This window comes from Seriola aureovittata, chromosome 7 (genome assembly GCF_021018895.1).
Source record: "Seriola aureovittata isolate HTS-2021-v1 ecotype China chromosome 7, ASM2101889v1, whole genome shotgun sequence".
In the NCBI taxonomy this organism is placed as follows: domain Eukaryota; kingdom Metazoa; phylum Chordata; class Actinopteri; order Carangiformes; family Carangidae; genus Seriola; species Seriola aureovittata.
This window is the reverse complement of record NC_079370.1, coordinates 14,012,218-14,036,815: the sequence shown is the minus strand read 5'-3', so window position 1 is coordinate 14,036,815 and position 24,598 is coordinate 14,012,218. Positions and strand designations below refer to the sequence as shown.

At 39.1% G+C, this 24,598-nt stretch overlaps 2 protein-coding genes across 3 annotated transcripts; both read right to left on the bottom strand.

The window, feature by feature from the left end:
* Positions 1 to 998: 998 nt before the first annotated feature.
* LOC130172643 (solute carrier family 45 member 4-like) lies at positions 999 to 14,813 on the bottom strand. Of its 2 annotated transcripts, none has more exons than XM_056381487.1 (13): positions 14,672 to 14,813; positions 12,366 to 13,343; positions 8,018 to 8,206; positions 7,746 to 7,925; positions 6,865 to 7,514; positions 6,475 to 6,624; positions 6,106 to 6,354; positions 5,807 to 5,926; positions 5,475 to 5,574; positions 5,278 to 5,358; positions 5,003 to 5,133; positions 4,497 to 4,565; positions 999 to 4,241 (listed from the first exon to the last, which is right to left on the bottom strand). In XM_056381487.1, exons 2-13 carry the CDS (start codon positions 12,631 to 12,633, stop codon positions 3,942 to 3,944), a joined length of 2,487 nt encoding a protein of 828 aa, XP_056237462.1. In that variant the 5' UTR covers positions 12,634 to 13,343; positions 14,672 to 14,813; the 3' UTR covers positions 999 to 3,941. The 2 variants fall into 2 exon arrangements, with proteins under 2 accessions (XP_056237462.1, XP_056237463.1); XM_056381488.1 differs by having other exon boundaries at positions 6,475 to 6,621.
* A 357-nt stretch (positions 14,814 to 15,170) lies between these two features.
* On the bottom strand, positions 15,171 to 17,967 carry LOC130172608 (G-protein coupled receptor 20-like). The gene is made up of 6 exons (XM_056381431.1): positions 17,593 to 17,967; positions 17,200 to 17,470; positions 16,843 to 17,080; positions 16,522 to 16,606; positions 16,215 to 16,340; positions 15,171 to 16,042 (listed from the first exon to the last, which is right to left on the bottom strand). The coding sequence occupies exons 1-6, from the start codon at positions 17,914 to 17,916 to the stop codon at positions 15,893 to 15,895; spliced, it is 1,194 nt and encodes a 397-aa protein (XP_056237406.1). The 5' UTR covers positions 17,917 to 17,967; the 3' UTR covers positions 15,171 to 15,892.
* Between the last annotated feature and the right edge of the window lie 6,631 nt (positions 17,968 to 24,598).

Sequence of the window (24,598 nt, the reverse complement as noted above, 5' to 3'; positions counted from 1 at the left end):
TCCTGTTTCTGTGTGTGCAGAGACAAACATGCGCGTTGGTGGTTTGAGGAAGCACAACGCAGTGTCACAGAATAATGTTGTAAAAATAATTAGATCTTGTACCATAATTAGGCTCTACAGTGTTTTCTCGAATAATCTGTTGAGTGCCAGTGAAAACTTAGTTGACTAAAGCAGTAAATGAAGTTTTTCACATTAGAGTAACAGGTATTCACTTTCTACATCCAAGCACGCTCACAGATCTAATATTGGAGCCACTGCGACACTTAGGCTACTAAACTCGAGTTTAAAGTTGTGACATCTGATTTTAAAAATAAATAAATAAATAAATAAATCAAAAACATCTTACATTTATGTCCAGATGCTCTGATGTGATTTCCTGTCAAACACCTGTGTAAGCAGCTACTGATTTTAGACTAGAAAAAACTTAAAAAAACATGTAAATCCTGTATTATCATGGTAGGTTTTGCCTGTTGTAATAACCCACCGTGACCTGAAGGTGACAGTGGTTGACTGAATGTAAATGTACAGTCGGCCAGATAGCACTCAATTTCTAAAGTGTAGCCCATAACTGTGAGGGCGTGCTTCACGTTTTTTATATTTCCCCCCCATAGTTAAAAGTAAAAATGTAAATTATTGCGACAAAATTAATAGAATTAAAAAAAAACTTTAGTAAACCCAACAGCAAACTTAATTCATACAGAAGGATACAAAGAAATAAAATGCAAAGAGGGATTATAGTCTGTTCAAACAAGTTCCTGACATGCCTGTGTCATGACACTTATTATTTAACTATTACTTGTAACCTATAACTGCAAATAACCATTCACACCTCCTGGCTTTTCTAAAATCACTAATTCATTTCTTGTGGTTTTTTGCTTCAGTTTTTTATAATTACAAAATCCCAAATATCTGTAAAAGAATAGAAAGAAAAGAAAGAAAGCAAATAATGACTGCAGGGAGAAACGTGTGAGGGATTGGTAATAAAACACTGAAACAACTGAGGGTGAATTCTTTGTTTTTTTTTCAAATAACTGGTACAAAAATACCATTTTACATTGTACAAAAGTCTGTACAGCAGCGAAAAGAACCAAAAAATCACTTAAAAACACACCAGTGATTGACTTTCAAAATAAAACACAGACTATCATCCAAAAAGTCTTAACATTTGTATAAAATCAAAACAATTTCAATGAGCCAGGGGCTGGTTCCAAGAAATTATTTTTCTTATTCAGCATGAAAACACGAGTATTTCCCACAGACAGAGCTTCTTAGTGCGATGGAAATATCCCTGAAACATTTAGACCAGCTGAAGTTAAATGAATCATTAAACCAAACTAAAGCAACTAATTACTGAAACAGTAGTGTATGCTGTGAAGAAAACATTCAATTTCTTGGGGAAAAAATGTGAAAAAGAAAAAGTTTTAACGTTTCCACAGATTCCAAGCTGGAAATTTCCTGCTCTGTTTTAATTTACACTGATTTGCTATAATGCAATTGGATTAGTACCGTATATCAGTTGAAAAACATAACATTAGCAAAAATGAATTTCAGCCACTAACAAAACTATATACCCTTACATCTCTTCAAAAGGTGTTTTTAAAGAACAGCTCCAGAACAATTCGCTAAGAACATGATGGCACACGCCACGTCACACACACTTGCATTATTTACAAAAAGAAATTATTATTAATTATATTATTTTGTATTAATTGTCTCAACACTTTCCCTTTGATATCTGATGCAAAAATCAAAACAATGAGGATGTTCCCTTTGTAGTGCTTGTAAATCAGGTTGTGTAAATCTTGAGGCCTTAAATCCTAAATGACAGTGAACACACCATAAAAGACACCTTTCTCTCATGACTTGCAAAGCAATGGCATAGTTACCAGGATACAGGGTCCCAGCAAATACTGTTAGCATTTCCCAAATACTGATACACAGAGTAAGGAAAAAGTCTCTCAAGGGTGTAATGATAATAAACATCTTGCTCAGAGGTCAGAAGTGTGAGAACCTTTGAAGTGTTTTCACTTGCGAGAAGGTCCTGTGCTTGTTTTCTAGGCTCATTTGGTCATAACACCCCAGCCAAGGGAAATTCAAGTTTGCATAGATCAGTCCTTGGTCTTGCATAGAAGTGGTCCTCTCTACCATTTGATATGCAGCATTATAGGTCTCTGGAACAGTTTCAAACCAAGTGACATTAAAACGCCAAAATTAAATGAACAGTGAGTTTAAGGCTGCTGTGGGCATTTACACCAACTCTCAAATTCAGCAGAGATAAGGTTCTGCTGAAGCGGAGCCTTTAGAGAGTAGACACTAGGCTGTTAAAGTAAGACTGTACATAAGTGTGTAGCTTATAACATTAGGTTCATGACACTAAATTATGTGTTAAAGTGTGGTAGAAAACTATGCTAAACACACATAATAATCCTCAGAAGACTCTCTGGTACCTTTCATGTTTGTAATTCTGAGATTAACTCACACACGGCAGTGTGGGTGCTATCTATCTTGTTATATATCCTTTTTGTACAGCAAGGCAGAGTTTTACAGCTGTCATATGATCAGAAAGGCACAGTAACCTAATATGTAAAGCAAGGCCTCCAATACAAAGTACAAATAGAAAGTCCAGTCTCTTTTACAAGGGTAAATAAGTATTTCTATCCAATTATTTTTCAAAGACTGTATATGACAAATATGCTATGATAAACATAAGCTCATCATTAACTATTTTCCCATTTCAACTGTATTTGGAATGTATATTTCAAAACATCTTTAAAATGAATTCAAGCAAAATGAATGACACCCTGAAATATAATCACACTGAAACCCAGAACCCCTTGAGGTCAAATATGAGAGGCCATGAGAACCTACCATTTACAGTGTAGGTTCACGGTAATGGCAGTGAAAAATCTGTCATCTATCAACTACAGTGCAGGCTTAGTATCTTAACTACATTATGACAACATGTTGTCTGTCTATCATGGCATGAAAGGAGAATATGGCATTAAGAATTTTGCTGCTTCTGTATAGGCGATCATAAAAAAAATCCTAAAAGAGCACTTTGAACTGCAGACTAGCTTGCTATGTTATCAGGTTCCAACATCATAAATGTGAATAAAAAAGTGTATGAAATTAAACAAACTGTTTTGTGTATGTCTACAACAAATGTATAAGATTATACGCGTAGTTTGGAAACTTTGTGGCATAAAATAACAATGTTATTTCAAGGTATTCCCAGAACAGACTGGAACTAATATACACATCTGTATTCAGTCTACATGTAATGCAGAGCTACACAAAGTAACACCTTTAGAGCATCACAATTGTCCGAATAGCAATTATAGAGCAGCTTCCGTGAAGTTAAAGGTCAAACATTCTGGAGCATGAGTGTGACAGTGCTGTTCAGAAGTGAGATAAAAAGTGCTTTGTGTGCTTCCCATTTATGTTTTCGCAATAAAGGCTTGTGTTTGCCTCAGTAGTCTGAGCTAAGTGGGTTTCAACAGTCTGACCAAATCACTGTTGCGTGGCTCTGTGTTTTAATGGCTTTCATCTATCCATTCAAACATTTAAATGTATTTATTACAGGGTTTCTGCAGATTTCAACAAGTTAAATTTAAGACTTAAGACTTATTGGATTTTAGACTTTTTATGGACCCGCAGAAACCCTGTATTAGGGTTGAGGTAGCAACAGGACAAGCAGAGCAGCCTAAAACTGAGCTAATTCAGTCCTCTACTCCAAGAAGATATCTAGCCAAATCCATCCTTCCCATATTTCTATAAATGGGTCATCAACTTTCTGTCATGTTTCCCCTCTTTTGATATCTTTCCTCCTTTAGAAAAGCACAGACTGTCAAATATGTAAATTAGACGCATTTGGTATAATCCTCGCATGCTATGGCTTGTACTTGGTGAGGATAAACCTCAACTATGCTCCGTCTTCATGCTTATGCATCAGAGTGATTCTCTGTCATCTTTAAACTGTCTCCGTCTGTGATGCTCAGCAGAGCCAGTCTCTGGTCACTGGTTCTTTCTTTATTCTGGTCTGAATCTCCAGACGTATCCACCAAGCCCTGGTCCTGCTCTGAGCTGCTGGGCTCCATGTCAGGATAAATGACGAGGAAACAGGCAGTAAGGAAGCCAAGGAAGGAGCCTCCAGATGCCACTACAGGAACGACCTGCACGCTGCCAACTGCCTCTATCACAGCTCCCAGGGCGGACGCAACCAAAATCTGGCTGATATAGACCTGGAAATGGAGAAAAGTACTGTGACACAAACTGTAATGGCATTTACCAATTCTCATTACCACCGCCATGTTATTACAGCCCACAGCCTAAACCATGAACTCTGTGGATTCATTCAAAGAAGATCAAGAGTCACCTCACGTTTGGGTGTTGCTGGTTCCACTAACTAAATGTAACCTGGGTATTACTGCTGCATCAGTTTAAGTTGAGAGCAAACAGGAAACTTAAATTTGGGTCTAAAAAGTGTGAATGCTCACCTGGCAGGATAAGATGGCACAGTCAATACCAAAACCTCTCCGAGTGTTTGCTGGACTGTGGTGAATGTACTGAGGAAAGGTAAACAAGAGGAGAGATTGTAACTTCAGCCCGAATATTGTCTCTCTAGATTATCAGTTTATAGGTTTTCAGATTAAATGTTTTTGGCTTTCAGTAAAATAAGCATTTGATGTTAAATAAAATTACATTTTCCTTAAATAATTTAGGGCTGAGGTTAATGATTTGTGTGACAACAGCTACATCATGAATGTCCCAGGAGACAAGACAGAACAAATAGGACTATATCACATCGACTGCAATTGCTGTAATGTTGTTACACTTCACTGAACTACGCTACATAACACATTTCAAAATTCTGTTAAGTACCTGTTAGTACCAAAAAAAATGATACATTAAAACTATATAACATGGATGAATAGCTTTTTGTTTTTGTGTGTGAGTGAGTGTGAGTGTGAGTGTGTGTGTGTGTGTGTGTGTGTGCGCATACCTCTTTGATTTCATGGTATTGCCCAAGTAATGCATAGGGACAGTAGGAGATACTCAGGGAGATGATTCCCATGCTACTGATCATCACCATGGCAACATAAACATTAGGGAAGATCGCCATGACTGCAGTTCCTAAGATAAGGAGTAATAAAAGCTTTAATACTTAATATCATTTCCCTCTACCTACATGTCGACTGAGACGATGAGCATCTGCTCCTAAATCTACTGGAATACACTCTATTGCTCACAGCTGTTTATTCTTATATATTAACAGACCTATTGAGAATCCCAGAGTTCCAACGATGTAGACGACCTTAATGCTCAGATCAAAATTATCCAGGTACTTCTGAAGGATGGCTGGGTGGAAAGAGGGTCAGAAAAGGGAAAGGAAGTTTAATTGTTCACTCACCACTTCTTTTGTGTGTAGTTAGGTGAATCCTGATCTAAAAATGGAAACAGTGTTTGTGTTTTACCAGAGCAAACAGCAGCAGTAGCAGCGTAGACCACCAGTCCCCAACAGCCCATCTGTACTCCTCTGTGATAATTCTGTAGCTCTGTGGAATTGGCTGGTGCCTGAAAAAAGTGGAACAATGTTATCATAGCAATGTTGACTTGACAAAAAGGCTGGATAACTGACATTGCAGTGTTTATATTTCACATAAATTACTAATTAGTGAGCTGTGTATATGTTCTGTATTCCTCTACTGTGTGGTCTCCATGGTATAAAAAAAAAACCAAATGATGTCAGTTAGTACAACTCTCTTTAAATAATAATGAGGGCGTGTGTGTGTGTGTGAGTGTGTACCTTGGGATTTCCTTTGAAAATGACTTGCCCCATGAAATCCGTGTAAAACACAGCTTCAGCTATAATGGAGAACCACGTGAGGAGGTGACATATGCACAATCTCCACAATTGCCTCGGCATCTACAGCGGGCAAAAAAAAAAAAAAAAAAAAAACAGGAATCAAGACAAGCAGGTGAAAATAGTTCCACAAAAATGTTTGCTTTGTTAATCTGCAACAGTAGACACTTCGCTTACTAAATGTGATGTAGTGCAATGGTAACAAAGGAGAAAAAGAAAAAATTGTTTCCAATTTACTTCACCTTAAACATGGACAACCACAGCAGTCGAACAGTTGTACCCTTGTCTGCTCCTCCCTCACTGCTTGAGCCCTCAGATGACAGACTGCTAGCTGACAGCTGCATCTCTCGCCTGTCTGTGCACTGCTGGAGGTCACTCAGATCATTAAGACTGCGAGAGGTGGTGATTCGCTGAGGGCTCGATGGTGCTGCCCGTCGAAGTCGATAGCGCTGCGATCCTACTCGTCCGTAGTACGAGAAAGTAAAAGAAGGCTGGAGAGGAAAAAAGAAAAGCTGTCAGCCTTTTCACATTTGCAAATTGAACTTTAATGTGTAGCAAATATTTATGATGATTACATTAACTAATTCAAAAAATGATAAATTAAATTGTACTTGTCTGTAGAAGGTGTGTCTGTATGGCTGTGATGAAACAGAGGAGTTGGAGGGGCGGTTCCCAGGCTTGGTGGAAGCATGGCTTTTTATTGCATTGGAGTGATCAGAAGAGGACGAACAGGCATTGAGACCATTGGCAGCCCTGACCTGCTGTGATTGGGGAGATGTATAGAGACCACATGAGATCACATATCTGAAACACAGTACAGAGGTTTTCAGTCTCTGAAGAGTTCCATATATTGCCTATTGAAAATAATCACATATCAAATAACTTGTTGATATTGACACTTGATGACATTTGTTTCTGTGCAGGCAATACATTGTTTCACAGTCTCAAAGTCACATTAAGCTAACACAAAAAACATCTGCAACTGTATCATCTGACTTCACCTGTCTACGGTGCGAGTTCTCTGAGCCAGAACTCATCTTAGAGTTTGTTGGATCCTTATGTTCGGGAAAAACAAGACTTTTAGGTTCTAAGACCATCACATCAGTAAGGGCCTGTGGAGATGAGGAGCAAATATTGTGATCTGATGGATTGAAAGCATCTTCTAGCTCTCCCTGCGTCTCTGGTAGAAAGTGATGCACTTCTGGCAGGAAAAGTTGCGCATCTGGGTCGAGGTCGGAATCCAACTCAATCGTAGCATCTGGCATGGCTAAGACTGAGTCACTCTTACTCCGCACTCGCTCCACCGCAAGAAAATCCATCTCCCCTTCCTCAGGATCTGATTCGTCATCCTCTCTGAAAGGGGCTTGAGCAGAAGCATCCTCCTCTGCAATCACTTCAAGTGAAGGTGGCACGTGGCCAACGGGCTTGAAAGACAACTGGCTGGTAGACTCCCCACTTCCTGTGGCTTTAAGCTGGTAGGATGGAGTGAAAGGTCGCTCAGGGATACTGAACATGTGCAGTGTGACAGATATAATGAAGATGATGCCTGCAAACAGGAAGAGGACCTGTTCCTGTGATTTAAATGCTTGCCCCAGAGCTGTGCCAGTCCAGTCTAGACCACCTAACATGTAGCCCACTGCTCCACCAAGCCCTGGAGAAACAGGGATAGAAACAGATACACATGGACAAATACATTAATATATCTGAGGCTATATTGTTGACATGTTTAAAACATTTAAAGCTCAAATTCTGAGATCATTTGCAAGTTTTGAGGATGTACATATATGCACTCCTTGTAAATGCTTTCTTGAAGAGCTGATATTTATACAGATTCATGTGGACGGTCTTTGTGTGTCTTAGTGTTCATATAAGCATGTCTTACCAGCAGAGAAGGCATGAATATTCAGGGCCATATCTTGCTCCTCAGTGTCAGCAACATCCAGAAGGTAAGCTCTGATTGGTCCCTCAGAGGCATCAGCACAGAAGTCCAACACCACCACACCTAATACAGTAAGGACAATGCCGATTGGCTGGCTGCCTAGGCTATCACCAATGGAGAGGCCTGAAACAACACCACAACGTATACACAGATGTGGTTAAACAATAACTATAATCATTTGGAAGTGGAGATCTTCTTTGACACCTCCTATTTACCTATTAATGATCCATTTAAAAACAGTGCCACTCCCAGCAGCACACCTACACACAGGGCCAGGATGAATGGTCTTCTCCGGCCCCATCGCAGAGTACATCGGTCACTGGCTGAGCCGATCACAGGGGTGAAGATGAGACCAAGGATGGGACTGAGGAACCAGGTTAAACTGTTATATTGCTCAGGAAGGCCTGGAAACAATAAAGAACAGAACAATAGCTATATTCAGCTTAAGAAAGTACAATTAGATTAAAGCCAAGATTACTTTTTTATTTTTTTATTTTACACGAGCAGGGGATTTACCCAAGTGCATCAGTCTCTATATACCTTTTCATATTTGATCACAGTGTTACTAAGTTAATATAATAAACCACATCATTACAGCAACTGTTGCTAATTGTCGGTGCTTTCACAATACAGATTTGAGTATTCCGAGTATTTCCTAAGACACAGTTAAATGATATAAAAGACATGTGAGGACACTTGATGAAATAGTAATGGTTTCATTTGCTCACAGGCCCTATAAATCAACAAATATCAAGTGCAAATAGAAAAACTGAAGACAAATATGTTTCAAGCTAAAAATATTAAATGTTTCATCATTAGTGCTTTTATTCAGGCAGCATAACATGAAACGTTCTTTGCTGCATCTAATTCAGTTCGTCTTTTGTGTTCGTTTTTTTCAGATCTGTCAAAAGTTTTAATTCGAGTTTAATTTGTTTTCCTTAGTGTTTTTATCATGAACCTTATCTTTAACTCAGACTACTTAAATATCGGCTTATATTATTAGATTAAATGTCCTTTTGTATTGAATTACTAGGTACAAAACACATCAACCTATTCATATATTTGTCTTGCAGGAACTTCCCAGAATAACTAAACCAGTGGGAGCAGTTGGAGTCTGCACAAAAGGTGAAAGTTTTCCTGTGTTGCATTGTTTATAAAAGCATAGCAAATGACAGCACTTGCATACCAATGTGTAGCTGAGGAACCACTAGTGCTCTTAAACAGCTTCCTCTACCATTGGCTTTGAGGGCAGCAGGAACATTTCAGATAATGAGGTGGCCTGTTACAACACAGACAGAAATACGCACCAACAAGCCAGGAAAGTAGTGAAAACACCTCCAGTTGGCCCTGTCATAAGTAAAGACTAGGCTTTATCATGCTCTCAAATGAAATCAGGAAACACTCAACACACATTTTTGTAGCCAGTTCAATACCAATGTGGTAGGACAGTTTATACTGTACCAGTTTGGCACACTTGTATAGTACCAGTCAAAAGTTTGGACACACTTTCCCAAGGATAGGAGTGTGTCCAAACTTTTTAATTATATTGAAAAATGTATGCATAACTATGCACATCAGTTATAGTAAAAAAAACAAACAAAAAAGCAGTCTCTGCTAGATGAAAATATCCTAATTTTCCACCCCATATAAAGACATGGGCTTTTAGTTTTAATGTAAAAATCTGATGCATTTGAATCCAGTCAGCTGGCTGGGTGAGCCTACTGGTTCTCACGGGAACAACTTGTTACCCATGTTGCCTTGCTCTGCTCCTGCCTTCCCTCTCTCTTAAGTCAACACAACAACAGATGACTGCATTGCAATAGGAAAAAACTCTTGCTTTTTGTCTCCCTGTCCCACTGCTGCACATTCTCTTTTGTCAACAGGCCTACAGGAAGATTTAAAGGTTCCCTGAGGATTTTTTGACCTTGAGTAGCATTATGGAGCAGTTTTTTATGAGTTGGTCTCCATTTTGTTTGTTTCATGCATATGGACGAGGTCACTCATGCAGACAGACACGGACGCAAACAATGCAGGTTTAAAAAGAATTGGCTCTACAAATATTTAATGAGGAAGGAAATGCATTCAACCCTTTCATTAGACCTGAAGGATACACACAGTGTGTTTTGGTGAGTAACACTGTAAGTGACCATAACTTGTATTTGTTTAAAAGAAAACCTTTAAGCAAAACTATGACACACTCATTAGGTAGGTTTGTGTCACAAGGAGCTGAACTTACATCCTGCTTGAGTTCAGTGTTGCAAAGCTACAGCACTTTGCAGTGGCTGACAATGCAGTCACACTTCAGCTCACTGTTCACAGACTGGAGACTGATTAATACATTTTGCTGTGTCTCTCTCCAAGCTGAGAGAACAGGACTCCAAATTGCACTGTTTGTATTAAAATGATTCAACATACAGGCTATTTCTTTCAGAATGATCAGACATTCAGCAGGGAACAGTACTTAATCAAACTCTTCTTTGGCAGAGTTTGTATGACTTTAGCTAAACTATTATTATTATTTAGTTATTCAAGCAGACATTACAAAATCAAGGATTACTTCATTGATTTTCCTGGTGTTGCTTGCAAAATGAGAAGTGGTATAATTGCATCATTGGTGATGAATCATGCCATGAAAATTTGTACTCAATAAAAAATAAACACAACCCAATGGTCCTGTGTAGCCTTGAGACAGTCATAATAAGTCCCATTCGAACTAATCCATGCTTATGTTTAACAACGTATGGATTCACTGCCCTAAAAATGCTGATAAGAGTCAACCTGATATATCTACTGTGCTGAAAGACAATCCAAGAGAGACTGTAGTAATAAATGTATGATCATGCTTGAAGTTCTCTGGGAAATTCAGCAAACTATAGATTGATATAGATTTTACAGTGCTGTCAATAGCAAAGTAAACCTTGTAAAAACACAGAGCTAATGTTTCAATTTTTTAAACTGGGAGTACTTCATCCAAGCTTAACATGTTAATCTTTCTGAAGGTGGTGTTGCCACACACTGTTGCATCACTGAATGGATAGAGCAAGGAAACAAAGATGCAGTCTACTGAGTCTACTACTGTTTTTGCCTTTTGTGCACTTCTTCCTCTTTAACCTCCGAGGACCTGGCGTCCACATATGTGGACCTCACATTTTGGGTTCTCTAGACCACAATACTAACTTTTTCTCAACAAGGGCCTGGTGACCACATATGAGGATATTATACTGCCACTCAGTAATCGAAATTTAAAACTAATGTCCTCATATGTGGACATCATTTTTCTCAGGTCCCAATCAGAATAAAGATCAAAGAGAAATTAAAAACGCACGCCATGCAAGAGTTCGGGTCTTAGGAGGTTAAAGGACACCCCTTGGAAAAGATTCACTCCAAACTTGAAGTGTGGCAGGTCATTTTACTGCTAGTAGACTATTTTGACCAATAATCAATCTCAATAATTGTCATCTATGCCATACTAAATGTCTTTTCTATCTGAGGGTCTATAATCGGACTCTAGGCCCATTTAACATACGGACTCCATAAAGGATACATTAAACTGCAACGTTAACTGACTGTGGCATTTACCATAAAGATTACTTTTATAGTACCAAAGCAAAATTGGATGCCTTCAGAAACACCCTGAATGGGGTATGGTTAAAGGTTTTAAAAAAATGTTCTTTCTTACAATATTGTAAAAACAGTGTGAGTGAAATGTGCTGTGTTAGACATTCTTGTAATACCTAGCCAGGGAAAAAATGCCTTTGTTCAATTTCTGCTATGATGGCAAACCTGACATTTAACTGCATAGCCCGTGTTGGCTACTGCTGGGCACACAGGTTACATGACACATTGGTGGGTGATCAATAGATCCAGCCTGGCTAATGCAATGACAGTAGAATTCCACGTTGTTGTTGTTGCTGTTACTCGACTGCTACTACGACTACTGTTGCAGCTGGAAATTAGACTGATGGGAATCTCTTTTAGGATAGCTGTGACAGCCTTCATCACAAATCAAACCCAAAAACTTTTATATAAAGAAAATGAACCAACAACAAGATGCTCATCTGGACAAATTATTGATCCTCCAGATCCCTGACACTAACCTGGGGAACACTGCCACAAACAAACTGCATAACTAAGATACCTGACAGGGTAAACAGAACATGCTATACATTACAGCTATTGTAAACACCAGTACTGAAACATCATATGGCTATACTGATAACACTATTAACATACCACTGTGTACTTTAAGTGGGAAGGGTCTAATATCTCTGCTACTTCTGAATGAGTCGAGCAATGTATATTTAGACAGGTATGTGTTTGTTGTTGGCACTTATCCATCTCTCATGTATAAGTTGTTTTAATACAGGTTCTTAATGTCTGTGTTCCACACCTACCACAGTTGAAAAAGTAAGTAAGAGTACACTTGAAAAGTGGACGTTCCGGGGCTGTCAGTATTGCTGAATTCTCATCTTTAGATATCTTTAACATTTCTAAAACATTTGCTTGAGCGGGAGAAGAGCAAGAGTGTGTTTGTCTCAGTATGACTGTATTGCATCTCCTTACCTATCTGCAGCAGCACTGGCGTCACCAAAGCTGTTTCCATGGCGTAGCAGAACTCACGTCCAAACATCACTGCCCCATTCATTACCCATCGATGCAGAGGGATCCGCTTGCCTCTGCCCTCCTCCTCCTCCACCTCCACCTCCTTCTCACTCTCACTCTCATTCTCTTCTACTTCTTCCTTAGGTTTTCTCCTCTCCGGAAGGCAATAAGTCTCCCTCTCCTCTGCTTCTTCGCCTTTTTCAGCATGGTTTGACTTCAGAGGAACCATTTATTTTGCTTGATGGTCGCTATATATTAGTGTATACCACTTATTGCTATTTTCTTTTATATGTAAGCACGCTCTACTATGTTATAATATGCTAAAAGAACATCTAATGTCCATGGTTATCATCTTGATCACTCGCTGTTTAAGAGGAGCCCAAGATATCCAGAAAGAGTAATTAGCAAGCATCTCTGCTGGTCAGCATGTTCTGCGTTTGAAACCAAAGAACTGAAAATGATTGAGGATGAGGCAGGAATCATCATTAAAATGAGATTAATGTGTCCAAAAAATTGATGTGGTAAAAATATGTTTTATCCTGTGGCCATCTTTTGACCAGTGTGCACGGCTCAGTAACTCAGCGGGAGAGTAGAAGTGTTCCTCACTGTGGCTTGCACAAATTCAAAATTCAGGAAGAGCAGAAATCTGCACAGCTCCAGAGGTATGCAGAGGGGAGGAGCAGAAGAGGTGGGAGGAGAGGGGTAGCAATATGTGTATTATGGTTTCAAGTAGCTCAGTTTGTGGTAAGAGGCAGAGTAGGTCTGCAACTGCGTTTGCTGCTGCCAGTCAGTGTGTGTTGGAAGTGGTGTACCTGCAGTATTTGGATTGATTTGAAGATTAGAGTGTGGGTCAGCAGAAGTCTGTGCACGTGCATCAAAGTGTACTTCAGGGCAAGTCAGGGTCAAAGCATGTGAAAACCCACTGAGTCACACAGCAACCTGCAGAAAAACAGAAACCAGTTAGACAATTAGCTGAAGCTATAAAGGCATTGATTTTAACATGCCCATTCTTGAAGTATTTTCTGAATTGCTGTTCATACTTTAAATATTTGTATTTTGTTAATATGGGGTCAAGGGCCAAATACTAGAAGGCTCCCATGTGTAAAATGTTTCAGTGCAGTTGGGCCCCATAAAGGTAAACAAAAAATCCCTTGGCTTTAGAAAAATGCTGCCCTGCTCTGAGGAAGTACACTGGCAACAAGTTTACACTCAATGTATAACATATCCTGTTATACAGAACTAACAGTATATGAAGGATACAGACTTGTCATGTGGATCATATAACATTATAAAGGAAAGAGGGATCGAGCAGTTTTGCCACACCTTAAGTGCCTCAAATTGCTATAATGACTTCCATTTTTGTATTTTGCTGAATCTGTTAAACTCAGTGACATCACCAGAACGCATACACTTTGAACTACTTAACCAGCAGACTATAAAAGGCATCAGAGGAATGAACAAAAGCCACATTAAGAAATCAACCCATATTGCAAAACCATACCTGTTGCATAATTAGCCTCAGTTAAAACAGGTAGATCCCATGCCCCTGGGGTGGATACAAACCATATAACTGCAATGTGACTTGATTTTCGGGATATACAGTAGATAAGAACCATTTTTTTCTCGTCTTTATTCAGTGACTTTGTGTCTGCCTTTTCTGAGGTAAACAAATGAAATGTATCCCAAATAAAGGTTAGGTCACGTAAGGGTTAATGTTTAAACATAATAAACTGAGCTTTAAAACCATAGATGTGGGACAGCCACGTGCATTTTTTGGCGTTATGTTCTCACAGAGTGACAGAGTAACCTGTTCCTGTGTGCAGTAACAGCTGTATGGAAGTTTTTTACCTCCCCTAAGTCGAGTTGAAAATGAGTGTTTCTCAAAGGAATTCATGGTCGTTAGGTGTGTGTGTCTAGGGGGCTTGCTGGACCAGTTACGACATGTTTAGCTAAGAGACAGCTCTTTCTGACGCTGAACTCTTACCTGAGCTTCCAACCAACCCGCTCTACAGTCTACAAGGTTAATAACGAGGCATTATCAGTCCATTTAAGGGTGTGAGGACGGCGCACACGGTGATAGATACGTGTTTTCGTCCGGTTGGATCAAAACACCTGACTCTGGACACATCAACTTCACTGACTGAGGTTTGACATGCGGGATCAACGTTCCCTTAGCGAGCTACGTTGGCTAATACATTTGACAGCTAACATTAGCAAGTTGCGACATAGAGACCCACTCAAAATGGAGACAGGAAAATGTAACATACCTGAGATATTACTCCCTTCAAGAAGAAATAGAGCCACTTCCGCTTTTTAAATATTTGCGATAACGCTGATGCAAAACTCGATTTGAGTTAGCAATCTGGCTAACCTTTACCAGCTAACTGAGTGACCATCTGGTTTACTACACTCATCAGTCTCATTGGTTTCCACAGTAACAAAGCGGGGCGTGGTCAAACGGGAACGCCAATGACGTGAGCAAGTTACTCACCTACGGGTTATAAGGAATTACAGTCACAATGCTTACTATGATGTACTTACAGTATATTGATTACTCATTAATAATACCAATAACAATAAAACAAAACTAAGCCATAATAGTGTATAAACAATAAATCAATCAATTGAAAAGACGTAAAACATTTCAAATTGCAATAATGAAACTTTAATTACTTATCGTTCTCGTTTTTTTAAAGACTTTTTTTAAGACTGATTTTACATTTGAAGCTCAAACGACAATATTACATTCATCTATTACTCATCCACTAGAACTTGATCCCATTAACATCAGACAAGGAAAATAACCAGATCAAATTTCACCCTACTTTTTCAAATGTCGTTTAATGTGACTTTTTTTTCCTGCCAAGAGAGGCTCTGGTCATTGTTGATGAAATTACAGTGTTCATTCAACAGCATGTAATATCAGACTTTGTTATAATAAAACAATGTGATTACAGCCCAACAACCCCTGTTCAAACATTCACAATGTAGGTGCTCCCTGTTAATTCAAGCAGCTTCCACCTGACTAATAAAATTGTCTTTGGTCTTATACTGTAATAGTCTTTGAATGAGAGTGCAATGTTGCCCTCTGCTGCACAAAAGTGGTTATCATTGTCATTGGTGTATTGAATTTGGAAGTGTCACAGCTGAAAAGTAATGAGAGGGTGCTATTGGCATGATGATAACATTGGGGTGCAGACTAAATTTGTCTCTTGTCAGTGTTGTAATTTATTCAAGTAGTTCGTAAACGTTTTTGGGCTGCTGAACCGGCTTTGTTTGTATCTCACTTTTTATGAATAGATTTTTGGTCAATATTAAATGATTGTGGACAGCATTAGCTGCCGATCCTGAGCTCTCAGCACTGTACCATTACAAACTGATGCCGTTATCAGTGGTCAGTATGCTGCAGAGTCCAGACATATCAACCACAGTTCCCCAGACAACTGTGGCATCTCTGTAGTTCTCCTTACCCCATATGAAAGGGGATTTTACACTGTATGGATCTTGGTCATCATGATCACATTATTTGTGATGGCGTTGGCTGTTGCTCCTGAGGCCTTGGAACTGTGCTGCATGCTGATGATGTCTCCGCTGGTCTGCTCGGGATCTGCACGACGGAAAAGATGTCTCATAGTGGCCTGGGAGAAAAAGAGGCTCTAAATCATTCAGGGAATCAATAAGTGAATAAATGAGTGGTGGATGGCTGCAGGCAAGGATGAATGGATAAATGTACAGGTGGTAGAGAGGAAGGATGTTGGGATGAATGGAATGATGATAAGAAAGAGAGTAAAGAAGAGATTCAAGTCTTACCTGGAAATTATTTGTAACAAAGCAGTAGACGACAGGATCCATACAGCTATTCAAACTACTGAGAGTGACGGTTAAGTGGTAGACAATCACATGATGAGGCATCTCGGGGTAGAAGTACACCACCACCTACAACACAAAAAGACAGAACATCCATTGCACTACCATAGCCAAAAAAAAATATAATAATAAAATAATAAATAATAAATAAAATAATAAAAGCACCGACAGACATCTTGTGACTACTCGAGAGTTAAAAGGCCACAAAAAACATGATGATTTCACATTTAATGTGTCATAGCTCACTCACCTGTCTTATGTGGAAGGGTGTGAAGCACACAGTGAAGATGATCAGCACTGTGGTCAGCAGCTGGACAGCCCTCCTTCTCCTCTCCCTGAGAAAACACAGATAAAACTATCACTGTGACATCCCATCAGCTGCTCAGAGCTGCAAATCTGAGTCACTTCCCCTAGTCCTTTTGTTCTTGTATGATATGTCCTTGTGTCAAAAGCTTCATTTTAAGTTTTGAAACTTGTTCAGCACCAAATACAAGCAAATAAGGCCCAAATACCTGAAATCACATGGTATTCTGTATTCTTTCCTTTCTTCTGCTAATGTAAATGTTTATACCTGCTCTGCTGCATCAGACGGCGGTCAGCAAGGGCCCACATAATCCTCAAGGTGAACACCACAATGATGACGAGGGGTAGAAAGAACTCAGTGATGGTAAGAAAGAGGAGCTTTGAAAGGCAGCAGCCTGTATGCTGAAAAGCAGAGGAGAGGAAGGAGTAGGTGACCACAATGGCAAACAGCCACACAGAGACACACACACATTTGGCCACACTGGAGTTCCTCCACCGACGGGAAGCTTCAACCTGCAAGGGCATAAGAGAATAAGTTAATAAGTCCTGCATGTTGCAAAGGGACAATTTAGGTTTCGGAGAACATAAATGAGACCGATTCTATCACCAAACTACAGAAAAAAACCCACCTGCACGATTGCAAGGTAACGGTCAACACATATGCAGGTCAGAAACAAGATGCTGCAGTACATGTTGACAAAGTAGCTGAAGATGTGCAGGTAGGAGCAGGTGAGACATGCTCCTCCACTGTAGTAGAGCAGGATGCGAGTCGGCAGAGAGAGATTCACCAAGAGGTCTGTCACTGCCAGGTTGATGGTGTAGATCACTGAGGTGGTCTTCTGCTTGGTCCGGAAACAGAAAACGTAAAGTGCAACTGTGTTGAGCACCATCCCCACCTGGAAGAGCGAGAGAGACATGAAGTAAAGGAGATGAAAATTAGAGTTTGCGCAGGGTAGTGTAGTTGCAAGAGAGAATGTGTATTTACAACACCAAAAACATCTCGGTAAAACGTTCCTACCAGAAATATGAGAGAGTTTATGACCATCAGCGCGATCCAGAGGCCGTAGAAGTCATTGTAAAGCCCCTCATCTAAATGAGCCAGTCTTTGAAGATAAGCTTCCATGCCACTCCTGTTAGTGGGACTGACTATTACAGGCAGGATGGGGAATGAAGTATTGATAAAAACCCAGGATTCAGTACTGTTGAAGTTCATCATAATGGTGATGATGATGATGATGATGATGATGCAAGTAGGTGATGATGGAGAGAACAGTGATGATGATTCGGAGCTGGGGCAGAAGCTGTCAGACAAAATGACACAGTGTTTTGATTCAGTAAACATTTACTTCAGATTTTAGTCTGGGTGCAAGTTGCAAAATGCAATTCATTGAAGGATTCCATTGTCCTATATAATCTATTCATTTTCTACACCCATGTGTAGTTGTTTAGCATTAAGATGACAGGCAATAAACTGAACACATTTGTCACAGCTTATACAGAAAACAGTTAATCACATTACCACAAATGTTCCTAAAGGAGTTTTTTTCTTTTTGTTTTTTGTTTTTTTTTAAATCGAAAACAACTGGACTAGGTTATTTGTCTGGGAAGACGTTGATGGGTTGATGCGTTGATGGATGAGAGGTGATGAGAGGTGAACCTCCACCTACCACAAATGTTCACACTTAGAGACTGGGAGTGATGGAAACTGTTTGGAAACAAAAGGGCAGCGTACAAACCAGGGCGAAGGTTCAACCTCTTCTGAGGTTATTGAGTTGATTTTGATTACTTTAACCACATCCATGAAGCTAAATTCTTTTTTACTTTAAAATCAAAAGTGCCATTTATATAATGAGTGTGTCTTATACTTGTTTATCCAGTTAATGAAGCTGATTCCTTAATATTCCCCTCCACTCCACTTTCACACACAAAGACATTCACAAACATCCACTCCCCTACCCTGACGTCCACTCTCCCCCCTGTCTCTGACCTCGCTGTGGTTGTTGCTGTTGGCATGGCCACACTGACAAAGCCACTTCTTTCCAATATCTGTTTATCTATTTAGACTATTTACTTATAATGCAATTATTTATCTATGCCTACAGTGTCTGTGTGAATCAATCCTTATCTCAGAAATGGTCTGTATGTGTTTATTTACCTCTAACAAAGATGGCAAATTCTTCTCATAATTGGGATAAACACAGTGGAACTGGGTGAATTTGATAAACTGTGTGAGGATAGCCTTATTTTCAGGATGTTTACAATTTTAAGTTTTATGGCATTTCATGTGATAAATTAGAGGAGTCTTTTTTTATGTAGATATGTTATTAGGATTGAACTGGTAAATACGTAAAAGGGAGTGATAGGGGATCCTTCTGTAGGTGCATTGTTTTACAAACCCCATAACACCTTCATAGGCTACAAATCAAATCAGATTAGCTTATCAAAATGCAGCAGGTTCCATCAAGTTATATTCCACGAAACCAGGAGAAGAGACGTCTGTGTAAACAGTGACAGAAGATGAAACATCCACTGATCATCCTAAAATAACTGCTGAGTGGACAAAGGGGAAATAAATGCTGCAGTACAGCTGTAGACTACTATGTCATCTTCAGGGTATTTTTCACATGTTGCATTTTCACAGTTTGATGATTATGTTTCACAGTGTGCAATCGATCGAAAACTTCATAAAATGAGACACTTGAGTTAAACATCACCCTTTCCATACAGTGTTTTCAGCTGTTAGGGGATGAATATGCAAATATTCATTAGATTCTTCCAGGTGTGAATATCAAAGACAGCAGAGGGCAGTCAGTGACTGCACTGTATATATCTCATTGGACTATAATGTGAGAATAGATATAAATTCAGCATATATGAATTGCTTCTTGTCCTTATAGGTGTTTCCTCATCAGTTGACACGGCTCATAAAGTGGTCAATGGCCATATTAGGACGGAGCCTTTAGGGCCCATGAAGGGCAGTCATAATAAGAAAAGCATTAAGGTTGGGTATGAAGATGTGTCAAGAGAATAGAAAGAGAAAGAAAAAGAAGAAAAAGGTTGAACAGAAGGCAATTTTTCCACACTGATTTTGATTCACAACAACTGGTTTTGTTGTTTTGTGTTTAATTCATTGATTTTACTACTTTGATTAAATTTAAAATGGACAATGGAGTTCTACTGATCTGAGGACTCAAAAAGGTGACAGTATCAGTTGAGGACTATGAAGGAGATGCAAAAAGCTTATTGTTTGAATCAAACTCATGAGGAATCCACTGGCGTTTAAAACACAAAAAAACTTCAAATCACATGAAGTTAAACATCACAATTTCCTTGTGGCATCCAGATGAGTGTGAATCCTAAATTAGCTGGTGGCTAGCATGCTACTGCATCCTTCTGTGACAAATGTTGCTTAATTGCTCATGTGAGTCCCAAACTGGAAAGGTTTAAGAAGCCTAGCATATTGTGTTGCTTATGCTCATGATTCTCAACTAATCTCTCACAGCAAAATAATCGTCCAGCTGATGAAAAATGTAGTCTATTCCGGCTAATGAGAATAACATGCTCAGCTGAGGGTGAGGCATGAATAATATGATTCATCTGCATTACCAAGACCAGTCTGGCCATAGAACATTAAGACCACCGAAGGAAATAAATGGGTGTTTTCACAGTAATATCCCCTGATATTATTCAGTGTACTGGAGCTAGTTCATCATCATTAACAGCGCTAACGAGTGTTATGAGCATTGCTCTGGGGAAATTATCTATTAAAACACTTACTTCATGTGCTGAGAAACAAATGACAAGGACAAATAAAGTATTTCAACAGTTTTCAGTGATGTATTGTCAAAACTGAGCTAACTATACAAAGCTACAGACTGTGTCCTTTTAGCCATGCAACTACGCAACACACGAGGATGTATCTTAACATCTGTGGGATCTCCTGACCTTTCCCCTTGTGCCACCATTAGGTTGACCTTTGTGGTTTTCAATTAGATATCTTGACAATTACTGGATGGATAATCACAAAGTTTCATACAGACTTTCATGCCCACTTTTCCTCTATTCCTCTACCCATCCTCAGACATAGTCTGTGTCCATTGGTAACCAGCAAATGTTAGCATGCTAACATGCTAAACTAAGATATGTTAGCATTTAACTACAGGCGCTGCTGTAGCACGTCCTTCATTCCTACATTTATAAAGAGGGATAAAAGAAAAACTTTAACCTACAGTAGCTAACCATTCCTTCATAACTTCTTAACATAAGTTGATAATTTGGCCTAAACAATGTCCCACAAAATTGGTTTTGGGTAATACAATAAAACCCAAGTACAGATACTAAATAACAGCCTATTTCCACATGTCCTTCATTAAAACAAAATAAGTCACGATTTTGAAAGTAACAGGAAGACACCAAAATGATTGGATTTGTTGTAATCCTAGAACAAACAGTGTGCAGATTGGCACTAATTGAAAAATAAATATGAAGAATACAGCAATAAGTTTGTGTATCCTCTAATATGAGTCAACCCAGGTTGTTTGATAATCTAATGCGTCACTGTTTCTATCCTATTGTTGCTCTTCCAACATCAAAGACAGTGGTGATGTAATCACTGTAAAGCGATACTAAAAGGAGAGCAGAGGGCCTTGAGGCAGATCACAAATAACACTGTCCAAATAAATTCCAGCAGCGTGGGAGTCCTGTTTGGGTGTGTGTACACGCATGTGTGTGCCTAAGATTGTAAGAAAGACCAGAAATATATATAAAAGGGAGAGAGACGGTATGAAATACTGGTATACAGATCTCACGCTGTCCTGCATCAAATTATAGCTCTACAGAGAACACCCCCACCCCCCCGAGGCAAATGGAACATTTTGTTGCTGCTGTAACTCTACATTTAGAGATAGTTGTACTTGCAATTACAGCTCAGAGGGGCCTTTCCATGTCCTCTGATTGTATAATATATCACAAACATGATCGGGAATGTGGCATGTTTGTCACTTCTTTAAACACTCTACTTCATTTGCAGATATCAGTTAATGGAAAAACTCATTTATGGATGGTTTTGCTTGCTTATTGTATTCTGTGTACTGTAAAGATAATGCTCTCCTGGTATTTTGCACTCCGAATATATACTTAAGAGTGGCCATGCCCTGTTTTAGTGATTGTTGGCATTACTTTTGTACATGTACCTTGTGATTAGTCTGGATTCCAGGATGAAACATCACTGTTTTTCCTTTCTTTTAAGTTCAGAATGTGGACACCATTTATCCACTGTGGATGACAACTTACCTCTGAAGAAAAAGAAGTCTAGTCAAACCAGTTGATAAACTGTGGACTTCAAATTTGTGTCCTCATGTCCGTCCTAAAACAAAGATCCTTGGTCAGTGTCCAACCAGGTGATGCTGGATCTTTTCCAAGTCACGATGCTTCAACCCTCAGTGACCTTTGCGCCCTTGTATCATCTCTGAAAATCCACGTACGTCAGTTGCTTTTCTGTCTGGAGCTGTTCAGCATCTCAGTGAGAATTTCTTTTCCCTTGTCAGTGTGTCATTCGAGTCTCTCCGTTTGGGTTCTGGAGTCATGCCAGCTGGATGCAGCAAACAACACTCTTCTTCAGATCTGTGCATGAAGAGGGCTCCTTGTCATTTCTGTCACTTTGTCAGCCAGTCTGCTGTTACTCAGTGTATTGTTTTCACACTGGATTTCTCAAACATCCTCAAATCTTTCTGCTTCTATTGTTGTAGGTCTCACTCCTTTCAGTGTGTCTTTCTACTTCTTCTCTCATCATTTTTAGTCTCTCTCTTTCCCTTCAATGACTCTCTCTTTCTACTTCCCTCCCTCTCTCTCTAAATTTTCCCCCCAGTTTGGGCTTCAGACAGGAAGTCTTAGTATGTGTTTACATTCTGCTGTGACACTCACATGCATACCCATGTACAGGCATGCACAATTACATGCAAATACACTCAGGCACACAACATCACAAGCACAACTCATACATTTCATGTGTGATTTACTGTGTAGGTCCATAAAGTCATTCACCAAACCATTAAATATTGTTATACATAAGGCTTACACTAAAAGGACCACTATAAAACACAAATGATGGAGGTTCTGCATGTTCCGTCTCATGAAATAAAGACACATCCTCTTTAAAGTTCAGCAGTTTTTTTGTTTTTTTTCATGGATCTTCTTTCAACTGTTTTTTCTCATTAGTGTCACCACAAGCTCTGGGTTATTGTATGTAACCAATGTGAAATACTACTGAATGTGCAGCATGTGCTTTTCAAGAGACACTAGAGTTAAAATGATCAAGGGAAGTATACAGCAGGTGTAAACATGTTGTAAAACATGTTAACCTACATTCTTTTAATGTTAAGGGCAATGATATAGGAAACTGAATTACACCCTGTATGAAAAACATTGACATTTACACTGACAATGGAGTGTGTTCTAACAACAAGAAAGAGAAAAACTGGATCTTTAAATCATTTGGAAAAATCAACAGTGTGTTGTTGATGCTTCCATAAACTTCTTTTTTTTTCTTCTTAAATAACACTCTAGAAAATTAGGTGCCTTTGATCAAGGAGGAGGGTTTTGGTCTGTGTCTTATGATAAATATGAATATGAATGGAGAGTGATATATGGGATTGAACTGGAAGATGAAGAGAGAAAGCCCTCTGATTTGTGCTAGGTTTTAAAAAAAAAATTATTCACAACAAGACATGCATATGTTTTTACAAAAATAGTAAGAAACTCGCAAAGCAAAAAAATATTTCAAAAAAGATTCATGATCAAATATGACGCGATACCAGCGCTCTGTCATGACTGCTTTCTCTGTGATATATTAAAAATAACCTCAAAACACAAAATCTTGAACCTGAGCAGACCTTTTCATCTCTCTCTGCTGAGCTTGAATGACAAAACACGTCAGGCTTAACAAGTGATTTGATGTTCTTTTCATCTTGACACTTGTTTTTACTAAAAGTGGAAAATAAATGAAGAAAGGCAATATCATCTAAATGAGGGTAATCACTTCTCTCAAGATGATTAAAATTGTTTCAGCCAGTTGCTTTAAACCTCCACTGGCTGTAAGAAAAAATGTACGAAAATCAGAGATTGATAATGACTGAGACTGAGATTGAGAAAGAAAGATGAGGAGGGTGAAAATCGAATAAAAATACTGTTTTAATGCTGAAGGTTTTGCCATCGTGGATGTTATAAGAAAGAGACAGTTTGACAGAAGAAGAGGAAAGGCAAAAAGCTTAGACCAGAGTGATATCCCGTTTATTTCTTGGTGCCACAGCCTCAGACATACAGAAAGTGTTTGTATGGTGTGGTATATATAAAGTCTGCACTTTTAAATCCAACTCAAACACTACGTGCTACCCATATGTCTCCTTTAAACTGCTATTTGGAACATGCTTGGTGTATCAGTTGAACATATCTGTATAAATACACACATGCCCGACTAAAAGTTGCATTCAAGTGTAAGGCTGAGTCTTGTCTCTTTATAATGTGTCTCTGGACCAACGCTCCATCCATCTTGCAGAATTAGACAGGTTTGTGTCTCCCGGTTTCCTGTCTAGAGGATCATCATCACTCACAGCCCGTCAGCGTTCCTCGGAAAGATCCGGAATAACGGATGTCAGGAGAATAGCCATGGATCAACTTGTTACTGAGGACGATGAGCTCAGAGAGAAGGTGCAGGACAGGGACAGAAAGGGAGAGAGAGAGAGAGAGAGAGAGAGAGAGAGAGACAGAATGGGGGAGGTGTGAAAGTAACAATTAGAAAAAGCAAAGATAGGGAGACAAAGACGGAGTAAGTGCTTATCGTAAAGTGTAAGTGTCTGTATGTATAGATGTCAAAATGACAGATGGATCATTATATGACATGTGTTTGTGTGTGTATATGTACTGTATGTGTGCAAGTGCAAAGACAGTAAATCAGTGAGTCAGTCCAACCAGGAGGAACTGGAACGCTTTGTTTATGTCAGGAACGGTCTGAATATTAATGATAGAGG